A 25181-nucleotide genomic window follows, 5' to 3' on the forward strand; every position below is an offset into this window, starting at 1 on the left:
GACCTACTGTGAATGTTGTAAATTGTGCATATTATACATTGGCTTTAAGGTACAGTAGTACCTGGCTAAGAACCCTACACTTTAAGATCAACTATGTAATAGTTTTTTTTAAATAAGTTAGGCTATTTAAATGTTGATTTCACAAAAAAACTAGATTTTACATGAAACATGCTGAGCCAATTTCATGTTCAGCCATGTCTCTCTTATAAAACTGAACAATTCTTCATCCACTTTTCTGTACATTCTGAAGCTGAAGGCTACAGTTGTCATTCGCAAAAGCCAGGTAATATAAAGGTTAATATAATGCAAGGCAAGATGGGACCAAATAAGCTAAGCTAGGTAACTTAATGTAACACAATGAAAATGTACACAACTGACATACGATACTATCATAAAATTACAACAGATTGAAAAATATATTCATCCTCAAGGGGAAATGGGAGCATTTAGTACAGAGACCAGCTCATGCAAGCTGAAGGCATCAAGCTTATTTGGGCAAAAACATATGTGTTGTTGTTGGGGTATTTGTACAAGTCCACATACATACATTAAATTCATCCTCTGTTTTTACCCATATCCTATTTAAGCTAAGGGGTGGAGTTTCTACAAGTTATCATTCACTTTACAATGTCTCATTGACTGACTGAACATGACCACACTGTTCTTCTTACAACAATACAAAGAGGCAGGAATTGGTCATCTAAAGTTAAATTACAATCTCAGTTCCAAATTAAGGCACACTGTAGATCTGATAGATACCAACAATCAGAGAGGAAAACCTGGACAAAGAGAAGGAATATAGGAAAGATATAAACCAAGACCTAGACAAAGCTTCTGGAAATGTTGAAAAGATGCACAGTTAGAGAACGGGCAGAAGAGGTAATAATTGAAGAAAGAGGCCATTGGGGCAGCAAAGCGGAATTTCTCCTGGCTGTGGCGGGGAATGTCGTCGGCCTAGGCAATGTGTGGCGATTCCCATACCTCTGCTACAAAAATGGAGGAGGTAAGTCCGTTGAGAACAACTAATTTTCCAACAGTTTTTGAATGTTTAACCTGTCATGATTTATTCAAGGTAGTGATGCTTTGTGTAATTCAGGTGCATTTCTGTTGCCATACCTGATATTTGTGGCAACATGTGGCGTACCCCTGTTCCTTCTGGAGACCTCCATGGGCCAGTTCACCCAGGAGGGGGGTGTCACTTGCTGGAGGAAGTTGTGTCCACTGGCAGAAGGTAATTCATAAAGATGGCAGGTAGGGGTGTGCCGATACACTAATTTCACTATACGATACGATACACGATATTGGGCTCACGATATCGATACAATACGATATATGGCACTTTTTTATTATGAAAATATATGGGGGGGGGGGAAGCAAATGCAAACAAATACTTCTGTTTTTGCATTATTATTATTGCAAAAAAAAAAATGTGGAGAAAAGAAAAAAACGCCAAAACGATATCGTCACGAAAACGTATCGCAACATATCGCGGGACGATATATCGGCACACCCCTAGATGGCACCAATTTGTGACATCTACTGTGGTTTTCCAAAGTCAAGATGAAAAGGGATTTGATGGTGGCATTGGTGGTGGTCAAGGCATAAAAGTGATGTCATTAGGTCACACTGGCTACAGTAAATCCCCCAAATCACAACCCACTTCACCCTTTAATCAGCCAATTGGATTCACAGAAAGGAATAGGACATGAAAAATTATGCTTGGTCTCATGCCAGAGGGGCTGGTCAATAAAAAAAAAGTCTTAACAGCAATAGCAAATATTTTAACAGCCTTTGACTGGTTGTTATCATTACAATTTGAGATATACATGTGTGAACATCTGTAATTCAGTATTGAAACTAATAGTTAAACTAAACAAAATGGAATTGTGAATGTAAATTGAATTATAAATGCTAGTAAAACCGACATGTTAATGTTCCTCCAAAACTGAGCTATCGCCTGGTTTTGAGTACAAGGTAAACATTGACAACACAGTAGCTATGGTCTAACTGAACACAATTAATATTTAAACAAGAGTGTGTCACATGCTGGACTCATAGGAGTGTTCTCTATTGTGTGTGTGTGTGTGTGTGTGTGTGTGTATGTGTGTGTGTGTGTGTGTGTGTGTGTGTGTGTGTGTGTGTGTGTGTGTGTGTGTGTGTGTGTGTGTGTGTGTGTGTGTGTGTGTGTGTGTGTGTGTGTGTGTGTGTGTGTGTGTGTGTGTGTGTGTGTGTGTGTGTGTGTATATATATAAAATGTTATTAGTTTTGTCTGATTTTGCAATCAGTGCAACTAATGTGCATAGTAAATGAAACATTCCCATGTCTATACATTTCCATATGTATCGTCTGTTCTCTGTCTTATTTCCACTAGTATGATTTAGTTGTGTTATATCTTATGGCCTACCTACCAACCCCATTTAGTGTATGTGCAAAGCCGACCAGTCAAAATGATGTACATTTTGCCCAACAGGTATAGGCTATGCTGGGCAGCTGATTCTTTTCTACAGCTGTATGTGTTATATTATTATTTTGGCCTGGGGGTTGTTCTACCTCGTCTTATCCTTCAACTCCCAGCTCCCTTGGGCTAGTTGTAACAACCTCTGGAACACAGGTAAGACATCGTACAGTATCTAACATAGTCTAAGTTTTGTGCACAAACTGAGGCTATGCATAGCCCTATATGATAGTCCTATCTGATAGTCTACATCCCTTTCCATTCTATGCCATGCTGCTAATGTATCCAATAATCCCATTCTTTATAACCAGAAAAGGAAATTTCAGGGTCCGTAATTGTCTTGTGTTTTGTGAGAGCATGTCATAATTAGTAGAATGGTTACACACCAATTAAATAAACACATTCAACCAAAGAACTGTTCAAACCCAGTGATTAACACGTTAATCAAATCTCTACAAATCCTCTTGAAAACATGACTGAATTTCACTTTCATTAAAAGTGCATTATGAATAAAATAATTGAAATGATTATGAATACGACTATCATCATTGTTATGATAACCAAGTTAAATATGTTCTCTCTACCCCATCAGATAATTGTGTAAACTTCTCATCAGAAAATGGTTTCAACAAATGGGCTAACCAGACCAACACCACCTCTGCTGCCACAGAATTCTGGGAGTATGTTTATAAGGGATGATTATATAGTCTACTATTAACACACGTAACCAACTTGCATTCTGTTCCTGCTCCCTACATCCTTTGCACTACAGGCCAGGGTTGCACACTGTGATATAATAGAGCTGTAATGTTTATATTGCAACATTACTAAATAAGAAAAGTAACTTTTACTTAGGTTCATTTCTTCTATAAGAAATGAACACTGTATGCTAATACATCCAACATGCACTTTCATTTGGAGGATTGTTGAAGAGTATACATTTGTGACTGACAAATTACTTAACAGTGGTGAAATTGCCTTCCTTTGAATATTCAGTTATCACACACACTGACATTGATGGAAGCAGTAGAGGCTTTCATAATCTATCCGCCATTTCAGCCAGACACTAAAATAAATGCATCCCTTCTTTGTACAATCTGTCTTTCTGTCCAGGCGACGAGTGCTGGCTATCTCAGGAGGTATCGAAGAGGTGGGCAGCATCAGATGGGAGATTTTGTTATGCCTCATTGCTATGTGGATAATCTGCTACTTTTGTATATGGAAAGGAGTCAGGTCAACTGGAAAGGTAAAAATAAATACAATACTGATAAAGTCATTCTACCACTGCAGCATTCACTTTTAAAATGTAGATTGACACAACTGTAGATGACTTTGTTGTTTGTGCTATTTTGTTTCCTTTTCTTTTGTGACAATTAATTTCAATATTAATAAGGTGGGCATAATAAGCTTTGGCTTCAGCCCTTCTTGTTGATAATATTCTGTATGTTCAACAGGTTTTATTAAATCATGACCGAAATAAATATACTAACAAACTAACTAACTAAACTAAACTAGATGCAATAACAACCCATCATTTCCAGGTGGTATATTTCACCGCTACCTTCCCCTATGCAATGTTATTGATTCTTCTGATCCGTGGACTCACTCTACCAGGGGCTCTACAAGGCATTGTGTACTACCTCCTTCCTGAACCCTCACATCTCACCAACCCACAGGTAGCAGATTATGATATAAAAATGTACGCCTGAATACAATAAATTCAAACATTGTAGGCGGAATTTCAGTCCGTGAGAGGTGAACTGAGTGGCTTCATGCATGCGTCTCTCATTGCTACTTTTGTCAGAACAGGTGTGGATGGAAGCTGTTGCCCAGATCTTCTTCTCTTACAGCATAGGGGTGGGTTCCTTAACTGTTCTAGGGAGCTACAACATGTACGACAACAACTGCTACAGGCGAGTCCGTTCAAAATGGATTGTGTGTGAAGTTGGGTTGGTTACTTGGTATCCATAGCAATAAGACAAATGGGTGGCCGTGAACACATAATATATATCCATATCTGCATCTATACTGGTCCATAATAACTAGGCCTACTTGTTGTAAAAGCTGTTCGTCACCTTCTTAAACTAATGGCCTAAGTAATTATTTTAATTTTTTCAGAAAAAAAAAAACTGATCCAAAACAAAACTATATGATATTTCTTAATCATTTCACCCAAAACGTTTATAACAAATTATGACTATTATTAATATAAAAATAACACTGTCTGTCAGTTATGTAACATAAGAGATTGAAATAGGTTTAAATAGGATTAAGCCTGACTTAGGCCAAATGATTTACTGATTTACTCCAGACTTAGGCAATTTTTTTGGCCTAAGTCACAAAACCATGTGACTTAGGCCAAATAAATAGCCTATTTTGGCCCAAGTCACACTAGGGAGATAGGCCATTATACTAAAAGGGGAGGGAACAGCATGATCCTTTTCAATTAGGAGATAGGCGATTTTACCAGAGGTGGCCAGTGTCATGAGGAGCTGACGTAGGCCATTAGTTTAAGAAGATGACGAAATGTAATATATTCAGAACGCAGCTGTTTTGAATTATTGTGAGGTCAAATCTGAAGCTAAAGACTATGATTTTTATTATGTTTTGCAGAGACTGCCTATACCTGTGTTTGCTGAACAGTGCCACAAGCATAGTAGCTGGATTTGCCGTCTTCTCAGTGCTGGGATTCATGGCTCACGAGCAGGGTGTTCCCATTGATGAAGTGGCAGAGTCAGGTACTGAGACAAGTCACAATGTCTTATTATGTCTAGACTACGTAAATATATAAAGAAGATGTAATCCATTCCATTCTGAAGTCATACAGACTTCCAGACAAGCAACGACTCAGCAAGCAGCAAGGAGATCGTTGGTAGAATTCACACGAGGAGTCACTGGCAGCCAGTGGTTTAAAGTACATTTACTCAAGTACTGTACTTAAGTACAATTTTGAGGTACTTTTACTTTACTGGAGTATTACCAATTGTCTATACTTCTACTTCTACTCCACTACATCTCAGAGGCAAATATTGTACTTTTACTCCACTACAATTATTTGAAAACTTTAGTTACTAGTTACTTTGCAGATATAAATGATTACATTATAGAACATACATTTACCACTTTAGCCCTATTTTATACCTAGGCCATTTGAAAATAGCCGATCCACAAGCTCACAAGCTTTGAGCTTGTAGATCTGCTAGTTTCAAACATTTTTGTACTTTTACTTTTGGTACTTTAAGTACATTTTCATACCAGTACTTTTGTACTTTTACTCAAGTAAATTTTGAATTCTGGACTTTTACTTGTAACAACAGAGTACTTCTACATTGCAGTATTGATACTTTTACTTAAGTAAAACATTTGAGTACTTTTTCCACCACTGCTGGCAGCCCTGTTGCATCAGGCCTTGGCTGTGGCTCAGACTCATACACCGGCTCATGGTTGGATAACATTGTGCAATGACAAATGGTAATGATCTACAGTGTTGTGTGTCTGTTTTCAGGTCCAGGTCTGGCCTTCATTGCATACCCTCAGGCAATAGCCATGATGCCCCTACCTCAGCTATGGGCTGTCTGTTTCTTTTTCATGATCATTCTCTTGGGTCTGGATACACAGGTGATATACAAATGGAAGACTGCATTTGATAGTGACTGAAATATATTTGGGTCATAGATAGTGGTTGTCTAAAAGGGAATTTCCCCTTGGGCGGGGGGGATAGTAGGCTTTAGGGCATCAGGCAGAGGCTCTGAACTACTGCTGCTACACTCACCCCCCGTTTGACTTCCCCCCACGGAAAGCTGCACCAATGTAACACCCGGGATTCGAACCCTGGTCTCCTGCGTGGAAAGCCAACACCCTGTCCACTAGCCTAAAAGAACAACATTTCTCAGCCGGAGGAAATATTAGGGTTTTGATCATCAGGCAGAGGCTCTGTACCTAAGATTGTCTTCCAAAGTTTGCAGGATTGGTCAGTTTTGAACAAAATGCCTCAAATCATGAACGCAGTGTGCAAATTCCGTGTAATTTTGCACACACCTTCCCACTAGGCCGAGGAAGAAATGCCACCCTTTTCACATTGGCCTGTTATAGCGCCACCAGCAGGTCTAATTTAACAAAACACATTTTTGGAACAAAATGCCTCATGAATGCAGTGTCCGATTGCCGTGAAAGGCCTAAGAAGGAATGTCCCTTTTCACATTGGCCGGCCACAATAACCTACCTGACCTGGCGGAGACCTGTGCTCCGAGGAGCACTTTTTCTAGTTACACATGAGATACAGCTGGGGAAGACATGAACATAGAACCATGAAAACTAGAACATGAACATAACATAGAAATACAAAGACCATAGACAAGAGAGGCAAAGTCTGTAACTGTGACACCTGGAGGATGAACCATTCTTTTTTTGTTGACCCCATGACCTTTCCTCCAGTGCTACCCTCAGATCAACCATAACATTTATTTCCCCCTGATTTGTATCCCCCCACCACCGTTCCTCACACCAGACACACGTGAAAACCCACCTACGGCGACTTTGTACGGGCCTTAGTGGCAAGGCTCTAGGAATAGAAATATTGATTGTTTAATTTGTTGGTCATTTGGGCTCACATTGTTGTCACTTAGCCCTGCCATGTGTGGATTCTACTAGTGTGGCTTTGGCGCTTTGTTCTACCCCTTTACCTTTACCCAAAATAAAAACATACATGAGAGTCCCACTAGACCTGTGAAGTAATTGCTCCCCTTGTCTGAATTGTCAGATAAATGTATGTAATGATGAGTGATTGGACCAACCAGGAGCTTCTTGCAATTCTGTGCCCAATGCAATACATGACAAACTGACCACAATATTTTGGCTATTCATGGTGAAATCTATAAACCATGGCATAGAAGGACCAACCCAGCACCCTTCAAACCTTCATAACTTTCAACTCAATTTGGTACTTGTGTGACAAACCCCAGATCAAATAAGTGGGTGTTTGGGTTAGTCCATCTAAAGCCTGATGATGCAATGTGTTGTGAGTTTGTAGATCTGTTATTCTGCTATCTGCTATTTCTGGTGCGCAAACAAGTATAAATCAGGCATTAAAGTATACCCATTTCATAGTCATGAAAGTTATTCACTCTCATTCTCATTGTGTTTTCTTTAGTTCGTTGCAATGGAGGTGGTGATGACATCCATTACAGACATGTTTCCCACAGTGCTGCGTAGGACAGGGCGACGGGAGATCTTCCTTCTCATATTCTGCATTGTCTGCTTCTTCTCCCAGATTCTCATGGTCACTGAGGTCAGTATTTCTTTCCTTTTTTGTTCGTCTTATGCATAAAGGCCTATCGGCATCTAATACTACACAACAGCATACTGTAGCTTGGCGGGTAACAAGCTAACAATGCCTGCCTGTTGCCAAGTACTACAAGTAGGCATCATAGTTGCAAAGTGACCAACACAAAAAAGAACTAAAAGAAAATTAAATTGGCAATATTGAGACATAAAATGTGCTCAAAGGTGGGGTAGAGAGGTTCATTATAGAAGCAACATTAAAAGCTTGCACCGTGGGTGACCACTAATTCTTCCCAAAGGTCAGAAATGCTGACACCAAAAGAAAGAAAAGTTAAGCTCATATTCTCAACTACACCCTGGGAAAACATTGTTTAAATATCAAGGCTAGGTTCAGATGTGACCTATTGTTTGAACACCAAACAACAGAAAATAAACTTTGTTGCCAATTGCAATCACACCTCATGTCTCTTGCCACCAGGGGGGGATGTATGTGTTCCAGCTATTTGACTACTATGCCTGCAATGGAGCCTGCCTTCTCTTTCTCGCTGTGTTTGAGTCCCTGGCATTGGGCTGGATATTTGGTGGGTATTCTATTTCAGAAATAATACAAAGTAATTCACAAGCAATCGCAGTGTCCAAACATTTCAACAGCTAACATCTGTCCATAACACTGTACCAAATTCTGAATCAGGAGCAGATCGTATGTGTGGCATCATACATGACATGACGGGCGTGCGCCCCAATCCCATGTTCAAACTCTGCTGGCTCTATATCACCCCCTTGGTCTCACTGGTGAGTTGAAGCAACATTATCTGTAGCAGTGGTTCACAACTGTGGTCCTGGTGACAAAGACTTTATCCACATTCAGATAATTGTATTCGCCAATAGCCTGCTCTTTTTTATTTTCTTGCTTGGAAATGCCCCATATCCATAGTTTAAGCCACAAAATGGAGCAATCTAATTGACAATTCACAGCATTTGAATTTAAATTCCAAGTAAAGTCAGACAACTGTCTTGAAAAAAAAAATATCCATAACATTTATAGGCACAAAAGCTTTTTTGTTTCCTTTCTCCCCTCAGCTCTGTTTCGTATGTTCCTTAGTGGAGTACCAGCCCCTAACTTTCAACCGTTGGTACATCTATCCAGTATGGGCCTACATTATGGGCTGGCTGTTTGCGCTCTCCTCCATTGTACTTATACCAGGGTGGGCACTGATGAAACTGGCCACTGGGCCAGGGACCCTCCGCCAGGTGAGAGTACAGAAGGTAGTAACATTTTGGAATAATGAATTATAGAGGGATATACTGTGGCTCTCGTAACAGGGGATTATGTTCTGTAGGTGTGCATGTGGTGCTTGATCTTGAATGATTAACATTGTACCCATGCAGTCCCCACACTGATTCAACTCAGCAACATTACCATTTTGTCTTATTTGTGCCTACGCCCCCCCCCTATCGCTACAACTAATAGAAAACAAACTGTTCACAAACATCAGCAACTGTCAGTTTTGATACTCTTTAAAGGGAAAATCATTCTGGCATTCTGCTATTCCAGTGATATTGGCCAGCTATGGCAGCTAAGTTAATATTTACAAACAGACAACATGTCTCTATAAGACTGAAATCAAAGCATGATTTGAACGCTGTATTCTTTTAGCTACAGTGATGTCATGCCCTAGTACGTACGAATATAGGGGAAAGGAATCTATGTCACGCGTGTGTTGGAGGTGCAAACAAAGAAAACAAAGGTGCTCCTTAATTTTTCATAAGATGGTGGATGTCGCAGGTCCCTGCACTACAATACATAGTTGTGCACTAGAACAGAAAAAGATATCACTGTATACGGTCCGTCTCAAAAATGCAATGCTGATTGACCTGTGTTGTTTGCATCTCAAAGACAATGGCAGATATGGCCACGACCCCAAATACCCATATGTTTGTCTCAAACATGGAACTCATTAACCTACAATCCTTGAATAACACCAACACAGTATTGATTTTACTGAAAAGTATGTCAGCACTTTTTTCATTTGAGAATACATCACTTTTGTGGTAGGACAATGCTCTCTGATGAGCATAAATAGCCTCAATGCTACCTAGTTAATAGATGAAGGACATGTGAAACTATCGTTTCATGAGGCTATAGATTGTGATTTGATCGATTCAAGATGGGGATTTATAACCAGCGTAGTAGCCTACACACCACTGAACAGCTCCTTGCCTTCGGCATATGCAGGCAGTATCAAAATAATCTTCCCAGACTTTGGATGCAGTCCAGAATTGCATTATCCTGACTACTGATTTGCAGTCTGTTTGTAGATTGGATTACCCCTTTAGTTTACACTGGAAACTTAAAGGACCATACTGGTAATCTGGCATGTTTAAATGTCCAATGCATAATGTGACTTGTGTGATTTTTGTGGAAGCCACTGGATTCCATTGATTTCAGTAAGCCTGCAGTATGAAAATATACTTGCAGACTTAAAACTAAAGCACAGATTGAGTTGAAAAGTCGACCTCCAGTCCCTCAAGGAAAGATTGATATTATTCGAACAAAAGCCATAAATCCATGCCTTATTAGCCACATAATGTTTCGCAATTATTCAGGTAAGTTTGTTCATGTTTTAATGACTTTGGAATGAATGTAACTTCCCCAAATGTGAAATTTCATGGAATAATGGGTAACTATTTCTCTCTACTCATTAGCGCCTCCATTTGTTATGTGAGCCAGCCGACCTGCTGACCCAGAAGACAAATGCTCTGCTGCACCACATGACCTCAGAAGCAGAGATGGAAGCGAGAGATGGAAAGGGATAAGCTAATGAAAGTATTGGGAATCCTGTGCGTACATTTTTTAGCAGAGAAATTGCCAGTCATGTACTGTTATTTGACTATCAGCAACTGATTGTCATCTGTTAGGCCTATTGCTAACAATCAAGTAATTCATCAATTAATTAGAAAACTCACAACTTTATTTAGAGAAGTGTTCCTTCAAATCCATACTGGTCAGGCCTTATTATGAGAATGTTTTATCATATTCAATAAAGGGAGCATACATTCAGTACAGAAGAAACACTGACTGTAGACTTACTGTTGCCATCATGTTATTAGGTGACAAGCCAGTACCATTTTTCTGACAGATATTATGTAAATGTCAAGAGAAAAACTGGAACCCTCTGATGATTCAGGAACTGGACTGTGTGAACTGAACATACCTGTATGACTTCAAATAATGCCTACTATTCCTGTATTCCACAATGTGCTTATGTATTCTCAACTTAATGAGTAAAAAATATTTCACTGAATTTATGCGTCTGATCTAATGGAAATGATGGCTAATTCACTCACTCACCCCCCCCCCCCCCCACATTGGATTGGAAAAGAAACAATATTGAGGCCATGATTTACTATGCTATCTCGTGTGCATGATATGCATTTCTTCCCTTGTTTGTGTGTAATTTGTGCGCACATTGTATACACTTCATGGACCACAGGGAATCAGAGTACAATTTGGAGTCTGGGAAACGGCTACATCCAAGGAAGTGGCCAATTGAGGGTGCGGTTGGGGTGGGCAGTGAGAGAGCAGGGGAGGGTGTGTGCGTGTCTGGAAGTTGGAAAAGTGGGTATTCAACGAGGTGTGGTGGCCAAGTGAGAGTGCATGAGAGGCAGGCAGAGATAGGTGAGGGTGGATTGTATATTGTGCACTCAAATGAACAAAATGAGGGAATTAATGAACCAAAATGAGGTAGCAAAATGTATAATGTGTGCATGAGATAGCATTTCTGGGGCTCAATGTAGTAAATTGTGCCCTCAATAAAACAAAGTTTCCATAGAGTAGGCTACTATTTGTGGTGGACAGGAAATTCAACAGGAGGGGGGGGGGGGCAGAAAAGAAAACGGTTTTATTTGCTTATCAGCTTTTTGATGGAAAAAGGTCTTACTTACTATTTTTAAAAGGGACCGGGGAGGCAAGGCAACTAGGTAATGGCAGGATTCAAACCTGCACCAGTGATTCTGGAGGCACATAGACATGTTGTATCATAAACCGAGAGATAGGAAATGCATGCACAACCACTATATAAACAATTTTATTATTTAGAAATCTGCATTGTTGACCATGGTGTCTAAAAGATGTAAAGCACAAGAACATTAGAAAAAGAGAACACAAATCATAAACATACATATATGCACAAAACCAACCAAATGTTAACATACACCTACAGTATACTATCCTTAAACATATTGTAATCTTTTAAACTTACTGTACAAACTGGTTCATCTACAGATAAAACAGATGATGCCAATAACACCACCAATTTCAGGCTCTGTATAAATAACTCAAAACCATTCAGTTCAATTTGTACAACAAAGCTTCCGAGGGGAAATATGGGGGGAAAACATAGTCAAAACAGTAAATCAAATTGTTTCCATTCCCATGAGATGCTTATGCACTTGGTAGCTTCACAGAGAAACAGTTTCGATTGAATTTAAGTGTGATATTTCATGTCACAAATGTGCCTAGGTTGTGGAAAAGTTTTTTTCTTAAAAAAAAAAAAGGCTCAGCTGAAAAGCATTTGCTCGGCGGCCTTGGCTGAAATACAGTGTAGCGCAGTCTGTTACTTTGTTTAAAGGTCCTCTCTGCGTCATTACGCACGCCGCTTGATCTTTACCATTTTCCTTTGCCCTAGTGCCATACCAATGGGAGCCAGACCAACCCCGACTTCCACAGTATTGATCGGTGCCCTTATAGGTATAGCTCACACAAAGAAAAGAAAAGGAGAAAAGAAAACGTTCTTAGTTTGGGAGTGCTAGTCACAGAGTACGATACTAGAAACAAAGTGCACATTTTCAGTGCACATTTTCAATAGGACTCATCACACATCTTTATTCTGACCACAACAACGGTCTGACAAGACCGTTATGAGCACCCTCAGTTCAACAGCTGAAAAGGATGCAATGAGATATCTCAGGAGAGTCACTGTGAATGCCTTCTAAAAGCCCAGTCTCTGTTTTTCTTGATTAAGAGTTATTTTGATCTCATAATCTTTGTAGGAGATTACAAGTGCTTTCCTGAGTCCTCAGTGTTTTTCTACGCAGACTGGAACGGTGATGTCAAATGACGTGTGGGGATTAGGTTACACTGGACTGCTGCTTAGAGATCAGCTTCTACACTTCCAACCGTTTTGTCCCATCAGGTAGAGTGACTGACTGCAATGGGAGTAGAGGTCTTAACGGGTCCACCCGTACCCAGAAACCTGAGACTCTACCCGAGACCCGAGCATATCCAGGTCCAAAATCCTGACTTGTGTCACGTGTATGGGTCAGACCTATTATAATTGCATCGGGTCTCGGGTAAGCAAATCTTAAATTGATATACCCGTATGGTCCCGCAAGGCCCCGATCAGCTTTTTTTTTCATATTGAATTCTTTGATCTTAAGTTTTAAAATTAGACGTATTTAATTATTTCTATAAAACTATTTCTATAAACAAAAGGTGCAATTCAACATAACAAATTAATTATTTTTGGAATTACATTAGCAGTACATCAGTGGTTACAGTATAGCTCGTTTGCTATAGCCGATTAGGGTCCGTTAGGTCATGGGTCTGATTATCCTCGTGTCAGTTTCAGCACAGGTCTCTGTTTAAAAAAAAGATTTTAAAAAATAAATAAATAAAGAATTATGCATATGGGTTTTGGGTAACAAAGCATTCCATTTCGCGTTCCCTTTCAGAACGGGTCCAACTTCGGTAGATTGCAGTCATAACAAACGAAAATGATGAAAAACATGAAATAGCAACTGAAGCCATAAATAGTGTTTGTTTTCAGCTTGCATAGAAACATTTGATGATCCTTAGGAAAACTGATCTCCGTAACCACCAATAACGACTTTAAATCAAGCATACTAAAACAATAATTTTCACCACAAAAAAAAAAGGGTTTTCTGGTTACGTACTGTAGTGGCTTTTAGGTATTGATTCCTTTGACAGGCACTAACAAACATCCCCACCTGTTGAACTGTCAGGTGGCACAATGGTGACTTTCTCTGATTGCTCCTTGTTGACCTTGTGCTTCTCACCTTGCTCTGAGTGAGACATAGAATTGCTGCTATTGACTGAGCTACGCTCCTGCACAGGACACGTCTGTTTCAAGTTCAACAGTGGAGTGTGAAGTGGGAGGGAGGGAGCATCTTGATTCTGAGCAGCACACGCAAAGTCGGTATCTCCCACAGCACCAGAATCATCGCTATCTGAATCTCCTGAATGTGGGTTGGAGGAGTTCTGCTCGCTGCGCAGGTCTGCTAGGCTGGGGTAGCTGCCGGATTGTGCCATAGCCTTGTGGACCTTCTCCCAGGCTTCATCGCCATCCAGGCCGCTGTTGGGATTATTCGCAGCCTGGCACAGTAGCCGGGTGTGCTGGCGCAGCTGGGCAATTTCATGCTCCGTGGCTTTACTCTGGCGGAGCAGCTCTCGGGTGCGCATGGTAATATCCAACAGGCCCGACTGGCTGAGGATTTCGATGGTGTTGAGGAAGCGGCGATGATGAGAATTTAAGAGGCTGTTCCATAATCCATAACCCTTCCTCCTCCCTGCTATGATGGAAGACAAGTGGTTGTGCCGGCGCGAAGTGAGGGAGGTGTCTAGACCGGAAATAGATTGGGAGCCCAGGCTGGAAGAAACTGCGGTAGGACCGAGGTGTGCGCAGCTATCACTGACTGAGACGGGACATGTGTCCGGTACCTCAGAAGAAAACGTTACAGAATCAGGCTCTCTGAGGTGTTTCTCAAGTAGGCTCTTTAGGGTAGACACGTTATGTCTCTGATCTTCGGTGCACAGCCTCTTGCTCTGGCTCTGGGAGTCCTGGCTTGCCTTATCCGGTGGCTTTTTGGCAGGGTGTGGAGCGATACGAGGATAAGAGTTGAGGATGGGCAGATAGGTACCATTGCTTTTCCTTCCAGTGCCATTGTTTTTCCGTGTCTGGGCTTTATGAAGTCCATCAGAGACAGGCAAGTTTGGGGTTGTGCTTGGCTGTTGCAGTAGGATCACGTGGGGGGCAGTATTGGTACTGGTATCACCTCCACCATTCCCCCAGATCAGCTTAGTCTGAATGTGATCACCTCCATCCTGGATCATCTCCGGCTAGAGGAAGAAAGAAAGAAAGAAAGAAATAGAGGTTGATGAAAAGGTAACAATGGTAAAAGAAGGAGGCAAGAAAGAGGAGCCAAATCCAATGAAGGTAAGGAGGGATCATACTACATTATATTTGAAGCATTTAGCCTATGTTGGGATCCAGAGTGACTTACAACAAGTGCTATCAAAGGATGTGCCTCAGTTCCTAGTACACCAAGATGCTGTCGGGTCAAAGACTCAGGTCAAAGACTCAACAATAATCTAAAAATGATCTATGATCCTTGAAGATATGTGAATAAATTGTCTTGAAAGAAAAAGTAGAGGAGAATGAGATGACAAATGAATTCATTGTAGAGGAAATAGTTAAAAGTAATATGGTAGCTCAAAGTCTCAAGCATTTGCAAAATGTAACCCACAGAGTATCACCTTTGCATATGAAAACAACTACTGCTCTCCTCCCTAGAGATTTGGACTTGGCCAGGGCAATGAAAAACACAACCCTGTGCTCTGTCACATTTGGATGTGAAAATGTCAACATTCCTTCTAAATGTTCAAACAGCTTCAAAGTGGTTCAGTGGTCCGTTCCAAGCTTTGGATCCAAGGATTGCATTCTATTTTTGGTCACACCATATGTGTTACATACTACATATATTACGTATTCAAAAACAATGTAAATCACTAAATGGTCTCATTTGTTATTCATTTTATAAGAGGGAGCTTACCAACACCACACACAAGCTCCAACAGACACAATTAGCTACGTGTTTTGATTGATGTACTTTATTTAGTAAGACATGAGAAACAGTACCTGGAAGTACAATTCACAATACAAGCATATGTTCAAACAATGTTAATCACTAATGTTCTCATTCGTTTTTTTTGTTCTCGTCGCAAGATAGAGACACACGGGGACTACAAATTTCACGCCCACTTTTGAGACAGCGCCGCTACTCGAGGTCCGTTAGAACGATGAACAGCAGCTGCCAATGCATTCCCTATGAGAGGATATGAAAGTTAGCCTACTTTTAACATTATCCTGCATTAACTGAAGACGATATTGCTTTAAATAAAAATATGTTTCCAAATGTATGGAGTGTCTTTGTCAACATATCTTCTTGTTTTCTTAATAGTTGATGTGTTTCACATTTAATTTGCCACTTTAACGAGTTACCCATAATGCTAACACAGCAGAGGGTAGACAGCAGACGGGCATTTCAGTGACATCACTGTCTTTACGAGTGCCGAGCGCCGACCAGTGGCGTACCCACTGTAGAGGCAGGAGAGGCGGTCGCCTGCCCAACTAAGATCTCGCCTCCCCTAAAAAATTTTTAAAAAAAACGAAAATGTGTCATTGCGTGCTTAATGTCCTCAAAGTCACGCATCCAACAAGCTTTGAACTGAGCAGATTGGACCTTCTGTTCCAGAGATAATGACCAAAACCTATTGAAAACGGCCACTTTCGCCAGTTTTCTGGGTATTGAAAACCTCAAGGGATGCGTCCGTGACGTATATACCATGCCATCACTTGAACTCTAGATCTCCGATGCTAACGATTTTGACATACTGATGGAGTATATTATAGTATATTGTGGGTAGTATATCGAGATGAAAGATATGGGACATTAAAAAGGACAAATTAAACAAATGGCACAGATTATTAGAACACAAAAAAAATCGCTACAGCCTCAGTAGTTAACCAGTGAAATGACGGTATTTTACAATGCCTCTCATAGAGATTGCATTGAGAGCTGCAGTTCATCGTTCTCGAACGGACCCCGAGTGTCAAAAGTGGGCGTGGATTTGTAGGCCTTCCGCTTCCGGCCGTGTGTCTCTATAGTATCCTTTTTAAATAAAAACTATAATCTTGCGATTACATGTTGACTGATAGTTATAACATTTATGACATACAAAAGAGAACATTACGTGATTTAAATTGTTTGAATATGTAATATAATGACATAATATTACATATTACAATATTATTAATATTAATAAACTGGCCAGACATAACTAATATATGTATGAAAAGGCCATTAGTATCCATTGTACATTTCCTAGCGAGAAAGGGCTCATTATTGTTGGGGCATGCCTTGTGGCGGAGATCTGTGCTCCACTGAGCGTACCTTTCTAGTGTTTAAAAGACATATACATATTATAAGGAGACTAGGAGAGCAGCTTGTTCCAGGGACCCCCCAGAAGCAAAGATTTGAGTTACAAATGTTCACTTTAAAAAATATATATTTAAAGACTTGCACAAATTTTCAAAGTGCCGCGCTATGAGCTTGTAGATCTGCTATTTTTGAATAGCCTAAAGAAATCTAAAAGTGACACAGACGCCTTCCCGGTCTTGATAGGTTATAAACTGCCCCTCCCTACATTAACAGTATCGTACCTGCTTGACCCCCATGTTCTTCAGGACGTAGATGGGTCTGACCTCGCCGCTCCCTGGCATCAGGATGGGATTGGCCTTCTCAGCCCTGTCTTGGCCCCGTCCTGGGCTCTGTCCTGGGTGTGGAGCCTGTCCATGGCCACTGGCCCTGGGTTGGCTCACACTGTTGTGCTGGTCCTCAACATCTGCCTGCTGCCAGTCCGAGCCGTTGTCTGGAGAGGAAAAACAACGGGACATGTTGTTATCAAATTTGTTTTCTTGGTCCAAGCCAAGGCACATCAGAGGGCCAGCCGAAATCTCAAGGCACATCTGTATTTATATCCGTGCAAAATAGCCTCTGTAACATATTATATATACTCTCATATCCACTCTTATAACGCTGTAATCGTACTAATACCAAATCAGGTTCAAGTTGGAGTATACCATTCTCCACATATTATTAGAGACAAATCTAGAGCTATACTATGATGACTTACATCCAGGTCAAGTATGTGGATAAAATGAAAGGTGTTCAGTCAAATATAGGGAAATTAACACATAATGCTTTGCTTTTGTAAAAAAAAGTAGGGGGGAAAAGGCCTATAATGGTAATGTTTCACACAAACGTGGTTAAACTAGCACTGACAATGTTGCTGTGTAGTTGTGCCCATACTCTATTAGCCTGTAATGTGGTAGTGGTACAGTCATTGCTCAGGTGTATGAATAAGAAAATAAAGCATCATGCATGCTCTGCAGACTTTTTCTGGCTAATGGTCTTGTACAATATTAATTTATTTACTCATAGTTTCTATATGGTATGTGATAGAGTTGATCTTGTTGATTATAATTTGTCTAGTGTCATAAACCTGCTTAAAATGTCATCTCTGATATAATATGTCAAGCAGTCTCCTATTTTCTCTCTCTCTGTGCAAGGCCGCTGAGCTGGCTCTTTTTGAGATAACACTCTCTCCCTTATTTAGAGTCCCACTAACTTTGTTTTGCTCTGAGTGGTCCAGCCTGGTATGTTAACCATAACACTAGGAGGTTAATCTTGGACTGTTTTCAGAACAATACATCTCGGCGTTCTTCTCTACAATAACCATTCTTTCAGTGCCACGGAGTGACCACTGACCAGCGACGCCGGTCAGAGCCGAGGTCAACGTGTTGTTTGAGACATTTGGACGCTGATTGTCCAAGATAAACTGTCACAACATCTTCATCAACCATCATCATCCTCATCTGATGACGACTATCATCATCACTCTCATCCAATCCAAGGATTCCACCTTCGCCCGGAAACTGATCTATGTCATATCCTATGATGTCATTGTTTATGTTACCTAACTGATAACGGGCCTTGTAAAAGCCCAGTCTTTTCGTTCTATGTGAGAGAGACGCCGACCGATGATGTGTGAAATACCTGTGATACTGTAAACCTTCCCATTGTCTCTCTGTCTGACGAAATATAATATAATCATTTTACCCAATGGCTGCCTGTCTCTGTCTGCTTTCCTTGTCGCACTCACAAGGAGCATGGTCTACAACACCAGATACCACAAAGAATAAATAATTAGAAAAAATAAAAATCTCATTCACCAGAGTAACCAGAATCTTTCTCTGAACTGCAGCGGGAGCCCCGTCCACTGGAGTCATCTGTGTCTTCACGTAAGGCCAGCAAAGTAGCGATGTTGCTCTTATCCTTAGCATTCTTGCTTGATGTGCGCAGGTCTTCTTTAGGCATGCTGAGGCCTATTGGGACATGGCATAATTCATACAATTATATAACATTTAATCTGGCCAGCCAATTCCAGAAGATTATGTGAGTACCTTTCCCCGTAAATGTTATATTCACAGAATTTGTCTTCTAAATAATGAAGGAAAATGTTGTATTGTGTTTTTTTTTCATAGTTTGGGAACTAGAACTAGTTTTGTTCAAACTACAGTGAACTCCATGAGTACTCGGACAGTACATGGTCACTTGGCCCCTTCATAGGATGTAAAATGAGATCGTAAGGGGTAATTGGCAGTATGAGATTCATTCACATTACAGACATACGGTATGCAAATAAATCACAAAAGCATTTGGACAGGTTAAGATGATATTCAATAAGTTATTTTGCTAAATGACCTCCGGTCATTGACACTCATTTGTAATGTAAACATAGGTGGAGGTCATTGCTTCTTGTCTACAATGTAATGTAGAGTGGCCAACTGTCCTGTATACAAATGCAAATCACCTGTGCATGTGCGGGTGAACCATTTGGTTTCGGTATGAACCAAATGGATCCTTATTACTGTGATTATAATACAATATAAATTATAATGTATTACAACTATGCTAATTATAATACACTTTAATGGATTATAACTGATCATAATACACTATAAAGTATTATAATGTTTTACAACTATGATAATTATAATACACTATGATAGATTATAACAGTGATTATAATACAATATAATCTATTATCAATCATGTATTACAACTATATCCTGTTCTAAATAAAAAGTTGGTGAGTGATCAGTCATTATGAAGTGTTTGGCCCGGTTTGGCCTAGCTCAGACCTACCCAGGACTGGGTACTTTTTAGGCACCAGTTTAGTACCACTTACACACCACGCTACCCACTTCATTGTAGTGGAAACCGTGGCACAAGTGGGCGGTGTGGTGTTGTGGCGTAGGGTGAGGCCATGCATATGGAAAGTCACACAGCTGAGAAGCCAAGGAATGCCCACGAACCATTACAGGCATGGCTGCCATGGGGGGACAACCAAGCATGGTTATTGTAGCAGCCAAATACACTACTTCTGTAGGCTATTAGCATCAAATTCTTCATTTTAATTACACAAGAAAACATGTCTAAAAGTTGTATGGTTGTTCCTTAAGAAATGCTGTTTGGGAGAGAGTCAGTTTAGCTAATTGCTGTGATCTTGATATTGAGCTCATATAACTACTCTATATCATATCACTGCATTTCCTTTGAGTTTGTTTCTTAGGGCGGAAGACCCCACACTTTTCAATATGGAAGGTTGTTGTTGTGTTATTAAGACTTGAGTTGACAATAGAAAACAAACACAACAACAAGGAAATGTGCAGGGGGGTAGACACAAACAGCTCCAGTTACATAATTCCTATTTACTTCATTATATAACCAAAATATTACATCATACCATCTGACTGTGAGTTGGCAATACTACAAAGCAATCAAATGTGTGGTGGGGTGCATACAAATGTTTTCCCAGTTACATAATTTCTATTTAGGTAATTATGTAACCAGGAAGAGTATCATATCATATGACTATGGTGCCATCCGATCATCATGGTAGTGATTTGATGACTCCAGATAGTTCCTCATTATGTCCCATTAGCCTCCCATACCATGCCTGTCAAAAATATATTAACTACTTAATAAGCCCTATTTTCAAAACTTTTCAACCATTTTCACAATGTCTTAGCTTCTGTAGCTTGTAGTTCTGCTGTTTTCTTTTGAAACGTTTCACCTTTTTTTCTTCCAAAATATATATTCTGTAGACAAGTTAAAGGTAGGGTAAGTGATTTTTTAGTTTTTGTTAAAAAGGTTAAAGTAATATATTCTTATAGTAATCATTGCTACAGAGCGTTTGTTCGGTCACAGGGGTCTCTCCAGCTCTCCAGTAAACAGAATATAGTACATTTTCAGGTAGGTGACAACATTTTAAGCCAATCAGGAGAGAGCACTGAAAATGCATTTTCTGTTTAATAAAGAGCTGGAGAGACATGGAAGACTGCTTATATGGACAGGACACTCTATAGTAACGAGCACTATCAGAACATAGACCCATTTTGCAATTATTTGAATAATTGCAAATCACTTACCCTACCTTTAAATGTAAGGAAACATTTTATTTACAGTGCTGGAAAAAAATGCCATGGCCTCTCTGCATATTTGTGGTTAACTGCACACATTTCTCACACGCCACAGGACTCCTCCTTCCGCCTCTCAATGGCCAACACCAGGTCACGTCAGGACACAAACCAACATAATATAGCTACAACAACTGTGCAGTGTTGCCATGTCCTGACATGACCTGGTGTCGGTCTTAGCCCCATTACGAACCTCTCCCTCCGCCTCCGGTGCTGTATAGCGGAGGGAGAGGTTCGTATGGGGCTATAGGGCCATTGAGAAGCGGGAGAGAGGCGGGAGGAGGTCACGTCAGGACACAAACCAACATATAGCTGCCTACAACAACAGCTGTGCAGTGTTGCCATGTCCGCTTATTATAAGCGAGTTTGGGCTTGTTTTTATATAAAGTTGCTTGATAGTTGTGGGTTGCGATTAATATATATTTAATATATATAATATAATATATATTTAATATATATAATATAAATATATATTTAATATATGTAATATAAATATATATTTATAGACCCACCCTTCTGAAAATATTTTGTGCCAGAGACACCATACAAGATTTTGTGGATTTGAAAATATTCCAAAGTGTTATTTTTTCCCCAAGATTTTTCTTTGAAAATAGCAGATATACAAGCTCACAACGTGAGCTTGTAGATCGGCTATTTTCAAATAGACAATGTATATGGTTAAAGTGCTCATGTGGATTATTTTGGGCTTGTTTTCATAGACCTGGTTTCTTGATTCTCTCACAAAGCCTGGCAACACTGCTCTCAATGGACGACACGAGGTCACGTCAGGACACAATCCAATAGCTACAACAACAACTGTGTTTACTGAGGCAGCCAACAAAACTGACTGACCGGCATTTATACAAACCTTTACTATCGTTCAAGCTATAGTATAGCTTGAGCTGCTCTAGCATGAGTTAATACCGGGATAATAACATGAGCGACACGGTATTCAAAGCAGCATGAAGGGGGGTTTCATTCATTGGCGGAGTGGCAGCAGCAGCAGAGTGCATTTCAGGTCATCCATACCGCGCAGACGTAGAGCAGGCAGACAGGGGTTATTGCGGGACACGCTGCGTCGCTAAACTCAGCGTTGCCAGATTGTGCGAGAGAAATAAGCAACCAGGTCTAGGAAAACAAGCCCAAAAGAAGCGACTAGGGCACTTGGGCCATACATTGAAAGTAGCCGATCTGTGAGCTTGTAGATCTGCTATTTTCAAAGAAATCTTGGGGGGAAATGTAGAATAAAACATTTTAAGATCACAAATGTTGTACAACATATTTTCAAGTGTGTGTGTGTGTGTGTGTGTGTGTGTGGGGGGGGGGGGGTCATTGGATAATTAAGGCAACTACACTTTAGAAACGAGGCCCCAAAAAACAATATTTACAAGCAACTTTGGAGAAAAACAAGCCCAAAGTAGCTTATAATAAGTGGACATGGCAACACTGCTGTAAACTGTCCCGGGCTGATCTCTCTTTCTCACTCACTCACACACACACACACACACACACACACACACACACACACTTCTCGCGCGCGCGCGCACTCTCTCTCTCTCTCTCTCACACACACACACACACACACACACACACACACGACAACTGTCCACCGTGGCTGCTATAACCATGTTGTAAGTAACACAACGCAAAGCTGCCAAAATGGCTTCACCCTCCCCTCCCCCTCTGCTCAGCTAAACATTACAGGCGTCAGCCTGTATTCCCGGATTCACTGTCACATCCGAGCCTTCCAACACAAGAATTCTAACAAACAACTCACCAAAAAGTAAGCTATTTAGTTCAAACTTCAACCAGAACGGTAAAATGAAGGGACTGTACGGTTTTGATGTTTCAACAAGGCCTTCTTTACCGTAGCCCTGAAACATGACTGTCATAATATATTATATTATATGATATGACAGTCATGGATGAACTTCTACCTGGTGTTTGCACTTTCTCCCTTTTGGCCCGTACATCTACATAAAGGTTCAGATATCAAATATAAAGTGCTGACCGAAATGGCCACGGATGTTATATTTATGTACGTTCCCTTAGAAGTACCCGCATCTTCCATATTGTTCGATAAAAAAGCATTTTAATCCGATCGGTGGCCATTGTCTCCGTATTTCCCATACGCTTTCAACTGCGCGACGCTATTGGTTGGGAGGTGTACTGCACTCTGACTCTGATACATTATAACTCTGAGAAAATGACCGATCGGATTAAAATGCCTTTTATTGAACAATACGGAATATATGGGTATTTCTGAGGGCCCGTACATAATTCTAACATCCGTGGCCATGGGGTAAGCACTTTATATTTGATATCTGAACCTTTATGTAGATGTACGGGCCGTAAATGTAGAAAGTGCAAACACCAAGTTGAAGTTCATCCATGACGGTCGTGGCAGACGACCGTCGTGTGATCCATGGCCTTCTTTATTGTAAACAAATAGGTGGGATCGAGTGCCAATGATGCAGACAAAGGCAGATATTAGACTCTTGCTCTTGTAATACAGTGGTTGTCACACACACTGTGCCACTGAGCCCCATATTATGTAACCATAAGCACATAACTTCAAGTCCAGCCTTTTATGTCACACTTCTCTCACTTTGCATCGGAAACAGTACAATAGTAAAATAGCAACTGTCACACAATGTCATAATAATGGACATTATCGTCGGTAGAAATTAATGCATGGTTGCTGAGATTACTATAAAAAAAGCATGAAATAATAAGCTAAATTAAATGCAAAATGGTCATAGCATGCAGTTCATCCCCAACTGTTACATTTGAACTGTATTAGCCTTGGATCAAGACTATATCATAGATGTATTTGATCGATTTTTACATTTTTTCATCATGATTTGTGTGCATGGGGATCTCATCTTAAACAAGCTCAGTGCTTAATGAGTCTCCCAGTTTAGTAGACCTTGTATTGTGAATTTGTACTTCCATGTACTGATGTTCTCATGTCTTACTAAATAAAGTACATCCATCAATCAATCAATCATATCTAGATACGAAAGTAAAAGTCAGACTCGATAAAATACATCTAATGATAGTCCTAGATAGATCCAAGGCTAGTACTGTATTAGAAAGACACATGAAGAAAAAACAAACTTACCCCCAAGTGTAATACCTCAAACCTAAAAAAATATTTCCAAGGAAGGGTCTCTGGACCACTCTGGCAGGTTGTGGGACAACAGACATCGGGGGTTAGACAAGCACAGCTGAAGGGCCACCTAAGAGTCGCTATTATCTCTCCCACACCAGTGTCTGAGTGTCAAGCGCGACCTGCATCAAGATATGGCCAGTGTTGCCAGATTCTGTGAGGGAAATAAGCAACCAGATCTGTATAGAACTGCATATAACTGTACTTTTATGTGCGTTTTTTTTTGCAAACTGCTCAATAAAGTATGTATTCAATCAATCAAAACCAGGTCTAGGTCTAAAACAAGCCCATAAGAAGCGAATAGGCTATTTGAAAATAGACGATCTACAAGCTCGCGACGCGTTGTGAGCTTGTAGATCGGCTTTTTTGAATATTTTAACAAAACAAATCTTGTATGGGGGGTCCCTGGCATAAAATATTTTCAGACGGCGGGGTCATTGACTTGAAAATGTTTGAGAAACACTGGTTTAAACATTAGGAAACAAGCCCTATAAGTAACTACACTTTAGAAACAAGCCCAAAAAAACGCAACCCGCAACTACCAATATTTACAAGCAACTTTACAGGAAAAACAAGCCCAAAGTCGCTTATAATAAGCAGACATGGCAACACATCAAGTCCGACGAACGTAGGCATTTGACTTCCGGTTGATGATTTCAAAATAAAGGCAACTGTTGACACATTTCATGTTTACATTTACATTTATTTATTAATAACAAACGTTATGAAAAAAAATTGTGTTGCTCCTGCAAGGAAAATGTCAGAAAAATAAAATCATGAAATAAACTAACATATTTACAGATCACTCACTGTAAAACATAAAAACCAAAGAAAAAACTCAAATTGGCATAGTTTTCCGCTAATGTTATGG

At 40.2% G+C, this 25181-nt stretch overlaps 2 protein-coding genes across 2 annotated transcripts; one reads left to right on the forward strand and one right to left on the reverse strand.

Annotated features, from left to right (window-relative positions):
- Positions 1 to 840: 840 nt before the first annotated feature.
- Positions 841 to 9136, forward strand: LOC308085769 (sodium- and chloride-dependent GABA transporter 2-like; the record flags this gene model as incomplete). Its single annotated transcript, XM_080429080.1, has 14 exons — positions 841 to 1003; positions 1097 to 1231; positions 2471 to 2611; positions 3048 to 3135; positions 3569 to 3701; positions 3997 to 4131; positions 4265 to 4368; positions 5069 to 5193; positions 5961 to 6073; positions 7605 to 7742; positions 8214 to 8316; positions 8427 to 8527; positions 8816 to 8986; positions 9125 to 9136. The coding sequence occupies 14 exons, from the start codon at positions 841 to 843 to the stop codon at positions 9134 to 9136; spliced, it is 1662 nt and encodes a 553-aa protein (XP_080285206.1).
- A 3152-nt stretch (positions 9137 to 12288) lies between these two features.
- Positions 12289 to 24431, reverse strand: LOC308084952 (CLOCK-interacting pacemaker). The gene is made up of 4 exons (XM_080427947.1): positions 24263 to 24431; positions 18829 to 18981; positions 17257 to 17465; positions 12289 to 14873 (listed from the first exon to the last, which is right to left on the reverse strand). Exons 2-4 carry the CDS (start codon positions 18971 to 18973, stop codon positions 13728 to 13730), a joined length of 1500 nt encoding a protein of 499 aa, XP_080284073.1. The 5' UTR covers positions 18974 to 18981; positions 24263 to 24431; the 3' UTR covers positions 12289 to 13727.
- Positions 24432 to 25181: the final 750 nt, after the last annotated feature.

The sequence above is a fragment of the Gymnoscopelus braueri genome, assembly GCF_963280865.1.
Source record: "Gymnoscopelus braueri genome assembly, chromosome: 5".
Lineage (NCBI taxonomy): Eukaryota > Metazoa > Chordata > Actinopteri > Myctophiformes > Myctophidae > Gymnoscopelus > Gymnoscopelus braueri.